Consider the following 8,728-nt stretch of genomic DNA (forward strand, 5'->3'; position numbering starts at 1 on the left):
AATCATTTCTTTCACTCTCTCTTCTTCTCATATCTTGCTACATATGCTTCAAGGGGCCGTATATTTTCTGCTTCTCCTCTTGTGTCACCTGCTTGCAATGTAAGAAAATTGAAAAGTAGAAGTCTACCATTGAAGACCATTCAAAGCTTTGCTTTTGAAAATGGGGTTTTTTTGAATTTATTAGTTGTTTGGATTGGGTGTTGTTCTACTTGATTGAAAATATCAAAAGGAATTCAAAGTTTAAATTTGAAGTAATTTGGAGTAGATTTGAGTTAAATTTCAGAAAAGACGCAAGGAAGAAGACGAAGTCAGTTTTTTGTATAATTATGTATAATCTTGTATAACAGTGTATATGAGTGTAGAAACATACCTTATACACTTTTATACACCTTTATACAAGCATCTGTAAACGAACTTCTTCCACGATTTTCAGTTGCAATTCTTGTTCAAAACCAGTCCAAATCTCCATTAAATGACTTCAAATTTTATATACAACCTCCTTATACTATTTCTAACAAGTCTAAATAACACTCACTCCAATTCTTACAAAATCAAATTCGAAATTTAAACTCACATATTTAAGCTTGTTAAAAATCTAATTTTCACTACCCAAATAAATTTGATTTGTTGAATTAATATCTGAGTCACAGTTACTGATTCGAAAATTAATTTAAAAGCTTGAGGAATCTTTTTTAAAAATTAAATAGTAATTTTAAGAACCTATTGGAGTTGGATGTTAAATCTTAGCCTATTATTTTTGGGCTAGTTGGTTGTAAATTGTAATATGAGCTATAAAATTGAAAAGTATAAAGCATAGTTGGTCTAATGTGAAATTTTCTCCGTGTAGATAGATATATTATTAGTAAAACAGTCAATTTTAGCATCCCATTAATAGGCTTTAGCTAATTGCCCTTGCCTCAAGTAAAACAATAACTAAAGTTGGGTTGATGCACAAAAATTGGCATCTTCCTTGTCGTCTCTATTATAAATAAATCCCACTCTCTCTAAAGACTTTTTTGGCCTCTATCTTCTTCTTTTCCCTTTTATACATGCGACTGCGTTTTGTTTAATCAAAGACTAGTTACTGCTTTCTCTTCAACAACTCCCGTGCTGTCTAAGGAGCACAGTATGTGGAGAAGAAGACACAGCAGAAATTCCAATGGTTACCTTATTTTGTTACTCTGTCACTTAGCTGTCCACTGTGCCAATTCCCAGGTTTTCCTTCTCTTTCTTGCTTTTATTATTCCTTATTTTACAAGAAAGTATAAAAATGGACATTGCTGTTTTTTTAGTATGTTTGCGGTTTGTATTGTATGAATTCGTGAACCCCATCCGCAGATCCGTGCATTTTTGTTTTTCAATTTTCTTTTCTGGGTTTCAGCTGAAATTTGATGAATATTACAGCTTCAGAATTCATGTGCTTCGGCTACCGACTGTGGAGCTGGTTTATACTGTGGTAACTGCCCTGAATTGGGAAAGAATCAGCCCTTTTGCATTAGAGGACAAGCTACTGAACCCACTTCTGTTGTAAGCTATTTGCTTCTTTTTTGTTTCTTTATTTACTGTGCTCTGAAATTTCTATTTTTTGAATGAGAGTGACGTGTATTTGCTTTTGGACTTGGCGATGGGCAGATCAGTGGATTGCCCTTCAACAAATACTCGTGGCTGGTGACTCATAATGCCTTTTCAATTGTAAATGCACCTTTATTGACTGGCCCTCAGAGAATTACATTCTATAATCAAGAAGATACTGTTACTAACCAATTGAGAGTATGTGGTTCCTTATTCTTGTCCAACTATATTTTTCAACATTTATAGACATGTTCCTTGTATTTTGTTTCTAGTTCTTATGTTTATTTCATGTATCTTTTTAGAATGGAGTGAGGGGATTGATGCTGGATATGTACGATTTCGAGAACGATATATGGCTCTGTCACTCGTTTCGTGGCCAATGTTACAACTTCACTGCCTTTGTAATGCTATACAATTCCTTCTCTTCTTTTGCACTGAGATTGCTTTTTGAGTAGCTCTTCCGATGTTAACACGTAAAATGTGCTTTCTTTAGGAACCTGCAATCAACACTTTGAAAGAGGTGGAAGCATTTTTGAGTGCAAATCCTACAGAAATAGTCACCATCATAATTGAGGATTATGTACATACCCCAAAGGGTTTAACAAGGGTATTTACTGATGCTGGGTTGGACAAGTATCGGTTTCCTGTTTCAAAAATGCCCAAAAAGGGTGACGATTGGCCCACCGTGAATGATATGGTTAAAAAGAATCATCGTTTGTTGGTTTTTACTTCTGATTCTTCAAAGGAAGCTGCTGAAGGAATTGCTTATCAGTGGAGATACATGGTCGAAAATGAGCGTAAGTACTAAATTAATGTGCACTTCTGGGGTGATTCTGGTTTGTGGGTTGGTTCTTTAGTAATCATATATGATAAATGTTTCAGCTGGAGACCCTGGAGTGGTGCCTGGCGCATGCTCTAGCCGCAAGGAATCAAAGCCACTTAATTCCAGAAGCGCCTCTCTGTTTCTAATGAATTACTTTCCCACAGTTGCCGTACAAAACGGGGCCTGCAAAGAGCATTCAACTCAACTAGTTGATACGGTTGGTGCCTGTTTCAAAGCAGCAGGCAACCTGATGCCCAATTATGTGGCAGTAAACTTTTACATGGTATTAAAAAATTTACTGGTTAATGATGCTAATTCAAATTACTAGTATAAATTTTCAACATTGACTATGAAAAAAGAATATTCCTGCAGAGAAGTGATGGAGGAGGAGTTTTTGATGTTTTAGATCGAATGAACGGTCAGACACTATGTGGTTGCCCGACGGTCACGGCATGCCAGGTTTATCCATCTTTTCTCAAATATTGATATTTGGATAGTTGTTTTAGAACTGTAAACACATGTCTATGCAGCATAGGCTCACTGTATGAAGAGACTTAGGAGGAAGAACCATGATTGAACTTCTCTTTATTAGCAGATCCTGTGTTTGAATTATGTGGCCTGTAAGTGATACATATCTTCAATTCGACAGTAGAGAAAGTAATCTACTTCTGTCTAGAATAAAAAGTTGAGAAGTCCAAAATAAGAAATAGCTTCTGAAGAAAGCTTCAAGACGAGAAATAGCATTACTACTTAAGTGATTATAATCAGATAACAGTTGCTTGAAACATCAATTGCAACTTCTGTTCCTGTGAATCTAAACAAATTTGGCATAGTATTCACTGTATGGGCAAAAGTTACTCAATGGATAAGTAGTTGGTCTAGCCCATGACATTTTAACATTCCACTTGCATCAACGGATTTCTTTTTTTACAAATTAGTAGGATAGTTAACTAACACCGTTTTGCTTCTATATGGCCAAAAAGCTCTTTTTAAGGATGTTGTCTTCCTCCTTTAACCTGTCTCTCAAAATAAAAACTTGCAAGGTTTTATGAGAATACAACTCATGACCTTAAAATGAGTTGATTAGTGGTGTGATCAGTTTATACTTATGTTAATATAATTTCATTTGTGGAAGGATATTTGCATGAACCATGAAAATCTCTAACATTGACCTGGTTACATTGCTTCTAAATGGTTATTTTGATAAAAAAGCTTTTGCCGTCATGGATATTGCAAACATCCTGAGGGATCTATTAGAGATAGATTTAAGCTTATTGTTTATGTTTATTGGAGGCATACATGAGAGCATAAGTTTACTTTTCAACTTATGCATTAAATGGACTTTCTTTTTGCAGGCAGGAGAACGTTTTGGAGTTTGTAGGAATATTACTGCAGCGAATGCAGCTCCAACAGCAACCAACGCTGCTGGAAGTTTTTCTGGGTCTGTGCAATTAACAGGCCATGCTTCAGCAATCCATTTTTCTAGAATCATATACCTATTTTCATTGTCTTCTGTAATCCTTTTGTATCTATTTTGAGAAGAAGAAAAGAGTTTCAGGCAGACGTTTCCATCAGTTTCATCCACGGATGCTCGATTTCTACTATATTTTCCTGTGTAGATTTTTGGAGTCGGAATAGGTACAGTATACACTAGAGTCCCACTTCGGCATGTTAGAACAAAGAACATTCAGCTTGAAGTTTGTTCTCCTAGTCAAAAAGAACTTGTAATTTTATGGAGGAGTTTGACATAGAAGTAGGCATTGGGTTGCAGAAGAATATTCAACATGTACCAGGTAATTTTATCACATCCCAGGTCATCTTCTAGCTGCCAGTTCTTTTCCTTTGATATGTTTACAATGGTGGTCTATTTTTCAAGTGGATTTTTGTTAGTTTCCGGTATGAAAATGTGACTTTCTCTAGTCATATTAATAAGTGACTTTGTGAGTTGTGAAACGCTATGCTTCCGCTCTGAGTTTCTTGAATTAGTTTGATTATTGAAGATGCTTGATTTGGAGGAGGTGGTAACTGAAAATTCTAAGGCAATTCAGCTATTTTCATTTGATTTGCAGTTGGGTGGTTACTGCTTTTAACAATGTGACAGTGATCTTTTTACCAGACCAAGCCTGGAGTGGTTCCAACATTTTTGCCTGGTTTCAATATGTGGTTTTTCCTTGGGGAGAATTTGTTTAGTCATTTGTGGGGTTGACACTATGGCTCTATGGAAAGTTTCAGAAGAGATACCATTTCTAAATTATTATCTACCTTATGCTTTGAGACAAAAGATTGCTGGCATGTAATAGTAGAGGGGGATAACATGGAGCATATAGAATGGTATTTACTGATGGTTGGCAGAAAGTGAAAATAAAGGCTAGTGTCTAGTATAAAGTCTGTGGAGCAGGAGTGAGAGTAATGTGAGTAAAAACTCTACTAAAAAGTGATTTACATACTTAAATGATGTGAGGGGTTTTCCTTATTTGTTCTCAGATATTTCTTCTTTAAGAAGTACTTATTCAACACAGTTTAAGAATCTTCAAGCACTAACGAATGATTTCGCGATTAATGATATATTCAAATCACTTTCTGGTTAAGTATCTAACACCAAGTGGAGCTTACAAATTGTTATGGTGCTTCTTTGGTGGACTAGTTTGTACTCTTCTCAAGGCATATCATGTTCCTAATATTTACTACCTAAAGTGTTAACATGCTTGGATTTTATAGTCATAGGATATAAGTTAAAACTTTTTATGTATTAGAGAACTTTTCTCTGACGCCCAATTTCTTCGTTGTCTTCTCTTCAGGTTATTATTCAGGGCAGTTCAGGTGTAGAAACTAGCGGAATGTATTAGTTGTGTTCAACGAATGATAGTGTCAATCATGCAATCTTTTTCTTTCTCTTCAGAGTTTCTGCCTGCGGTGTAATCACTATCACAATTATGCAGTAGTGCCACTTTCCAGCTTTGAGAATTGAACTAGAATATAATGTACTCACATGTTAGATTAGACCACTATAATAAATACTACAATAAGGTTTCTCTCATGTGACATTATTATGCCCCATTAGTGGAATCATTGTTTGTTTAAAGCATTATACAAATCCTAAATGTTGAAGATGATATTTCAATGGTAGTAGTAACTAAGGACTAATAAGAGACATGCAGATTTGTTGTGTCTGCCTCTCTGGACCCTCGAGTTAAAAAAGAAAAGTTCAAGTTGTATGGATGGATGATGCAATTATTGATAAAATCAGCTGAATTGTAAAGTAATTATTTGGTAAATGTGTCTGATAAACATTAATTGAGCTTAAACCTAAATCTCACCATTCTTCTCCCCCTTCCCAAATTCCAACCACTCGACTCTTGGGGCATTTGACTGCCAAGAATTGATTTATTTCACTTGTAAGAACATGGATGTTTAAGTAGTCAAGAATTAATATTTCGGTGCAGGAGCAGACTTTGAAATGAACACTACAGAAGTTGTAAGGAACTCTAATGAATCATCTGACAAGCAGAAAAATGGCCATTAAATGTAAAGGATGTCTTCTTACTGCAGGCAATTAATTGTCCAAATTAATACAAAGGAGAATCACAAAAAGAATCTGTACAAAGCATTATTGTTCATCCAACAATTGGCAAGCAAGATATATACTAGTTGCAATCACATAGGAACTTAGAAGGCTCCTCAGAAGACAGCAATATTAGGCAGCATTCCTTTAGGTTGTATCTGTAGAGCTGGGCTAATAGTGAGTAGGCCAATAAAGCAGTCCACAGTAACCCTCATGCCCCATGCATTAATAGACTCTAGTTTGCGGCATTTATTTACCAAAGCCAGAAGTCCATTCTCAGTTACATGACGACAGCCCCACAACACAATAGTCTGCAAAAGATATTACGTAGTATTCTTTAAAAACAAAACCGAGTGAAGGTAAATACAGAAGTAAGAAACTGCCAGTGAATTGATCATTTTGTACAAGTTGCAACCTTAAGGTGTGGAATTTACCTTCAAGTGTGGGCAGCTACCAGCAATAGCAAACAAGGATATGTCTGTTATAAATGTACCACCGATATTCAGATGCTGTAGAGAAGAAGCTCTGGAGATCTAACCAAAAGACCAAAACTAAATGAGGCAAACTTTTCATAAGCAGCTTATTTCACCCAAAAGTATAGGGCAGGAAAAACCTCATTGTTACAAATTGCAATGCATTGTGCTTCAAGTGCATTGTTTGAAAAAGGATGGCTTTCTAGAGCCAGATCTGAGTATAATTTACAAATATTCTAAAGTTTCATTTTGTATTTATGTAATATATATATGTGATAGAAAGATGTCCATTATGTTTCTGGGACTCCCATAAGATCCACAAATGAAGTGCACAGGATAACATACCAGCTGAACAACACCTGTATCTGTGATCCCGGTAGTGCCCCATAAAGATAGTGATGACAGATTGCTAATACATCTAGCAGTGGACAATTGGTACAGCCCGCGATCCGTTATTTGACAACCCCAACGGCTCCTTGAGCTGAAGAAAGCAAACAACTCAGAACAGTACAATAAAGAAGTGTCTTCCTTTTCATCACTAGCCACATTCATGTCATCAGTGACATTATCCAAAGTTGAAACAACCAAAAAGGTTTGCAGACATTTGTGCACTGACCATTACTCGGCACACTTTACCTTGTCATTTGTTACTAGTATCTTAAATTGATTCCAAACATAGCAAAATGCAAAATACCTCTAAGTTTGATTAGATGCCCTATTATGCTTCAAGCTGATTAAGAAAGAACGGGATTCATATATAGATATGTAAAGACTAATAAGAATAGCCATCACTCAATTGAATCTTGCAGAAAATAGGATCTCATATTGAGCTCCAAATATATGCTGTCGGGCCGAGATAGCTTGATCTTTAATACCAGCAACTCAAGCTGCATGATTAGATGGCTTTATCAGTCTAGTGGCTGCTGTATCAGTATCACTGATCAAAGAGCGAGCAGCTGCAGGTATAATGATTTGGTGGATCTGTTAATGCCACATAGTCGAGACCTAGCCGGATTTCCAAATATTGAAGAGCAAGGCTTTATGGTTTTGCTCTATCCTACTTGACACAGATAAAAAGAGAAAATGATTGCTCTAGTTGAGAAGAAAACAGGGATCGGTCTAAGTGGCGATATAGAAGATTCAATGAGTCTAAGTGAAACTAGTACAAGAAATTCACTACTTCTTCAGACAACTTTTTGTCACTAATATAAGCATTCTAATTTCTGATATTATCAAAAACCTTTTTGAATCAATCATTTAAAGAGAATGATATCAAAAAGCCTAATGTAGATGACAGAACATGTGTTTTATCATAAATTGACAAATGTATTATACTTGATTATCTAAAAGAGTATGAGATGAGAGGAAATAAATTTACTTAATTAGAGTAGAAAATAAGAAACTTAAAAAGTCATACATATCGAGTTCCTTGAGACTGTAAGCATGAAGAAGGAGGCGAGTAGTAGAATCATCATTCACTTTCCAGCCAGAAAAACTCAAAAATTCTCTTCTAGCTAAGGATTCTTTCACCCCCTCTCTCCATTTCCTGCTCACAGCGCTCGTCCTACAAAACAAGCAGCAGCCAAATAAACACAAGACGAAACAGAAACAAAGGGGTAAATACAGGGAATTAAGAAGAAAAAGTAGAGGAAAAAGAATAGGCAAATTAACTGAGCCAAATCCTTGAAACAAGTAAGCAGAGCAAAAATATGAGCCAAGAGGTCAAAGGGCAGTCTATCAATTGGCGTTTCTTGATCATCTACTTCTCCAACCCCCTTTCGCTTCATCGAACCAAATTAAAAGAAAATTACAGAAATAACAAAGGGCTTCAAAATTCAACACACACACACAGAAAATTCAAGAAGAAGAAGAAAGAAGGAGTCGAAGTTATGCAAGTTTTGGAACAGAGAAATAATAAAAATCTGACAAGTAGGAGAGAGAAAGTAAAGTGTGGTCATCTTTTCGTCATGTCATTCACCTTTTAACGTTAGTACATCCATGTTCTTTTCCTTCTAGATGCAGTAGCTTTTAGAATCTTCATTCACTGAATCAGGTAGTTGAATTTACTAGTATAAACTAGCTCCTCATTTTAGCCCAAATATGAGAACATTTTTAATGATAGACCATCATGGTGAAATTAATCAATTTAAAAGTTTTACCCGACTAACCTAAAAATTTTGACTTTTTAGATAGATACAAAGTTGTATATACTCTTTACGTATTTTAGATGTACTTATATATATAAAGAAGTTGTGGAGTTTGCGTCTTTGCGTAATCATAACTCAGAAGGGCAGCTTT

The 8,728-nt window shown here is 35.6% G+C and overlaps 2 protein-coding genes across 2 annotated transcripts; one reads left to right on the plus strand and one right to left on the minus strand.

Annotated features, from left to right (window-relative positions):
* The first annotated feature begins 1,018 nt into the window (after positions 1 to 1,018).
* LOC104241884 (PI-PLC X domain-containing protein At5g67130) lies at positions 1,019 to 5,432 on the plus strand. The gene is made up of 9 exons (XM_009796842.2): positions 1,019 to 1,215; positions 1,405 to 1,527; positions 1,633 to 1,770; positions 1,875 to 1,973; positions 2,066 to 2,369; positions 2,455 to 2,678; positions 2,768 to 2,854; positions 3,751 to 4,188; positions 5,194 to 5,432. Exons 1-8 carry the CDS (start codon positions 1,129 to 1,131, stop codon positions 3,931 to 3,933), a joined length of 1,245 nt encoding a protein of 414 aa, XP_009795144.1. The 5' UTR covers positions 1,019 to 1,128; the 3' UTR covers positions 3,934 to 4,188; positions 5,194 to 5,432.
* A 482-nt stretch (positions 5,433 to 5,914) lies between these two features.
* Positions 5,915 to 8,386, minus strand: LOC104241885 (F-box protein At5g67140). Its single transcript, XM_009796843.2, has 5 exons — positions 8,102 to 8,386; positions 7,848 to 7,994; positions 6,776 to 6,911; positions 6,392 to 6,490; positions 5,915 to 6,268 (listed from the first exon to the last, which is right to left on the minus strand). Exons 1-5 carry the CDS (start codon positions 8,215 to 8,217, stop codon positions 6,074 to 6,076), a joined length of 693 nt encoding a protein of 230 aa, XP_009795145.1. The 5' UTR covers positions 8,218 to 8,386; the 3' UTR covers positions 5,915 to 6,073.
* Positions 8,387 to 8,728: the final 342 nt, after the last annotated feature.

This window comes from Nicotiana sylvestris, chromosome 2, assembly GCF_000393655.2.
Source record: "Nicotiana sylvestris chromosome 2, ASM39365v2, whole genome shotgun sequence".
Classification (NCBI taxonomy): Eukaryota; Viridiplantae; Streptophyta; class Magnoliopsida; order Solanales; family Solanaceae; genus Nicotiana; species Nicotiana sylvestris.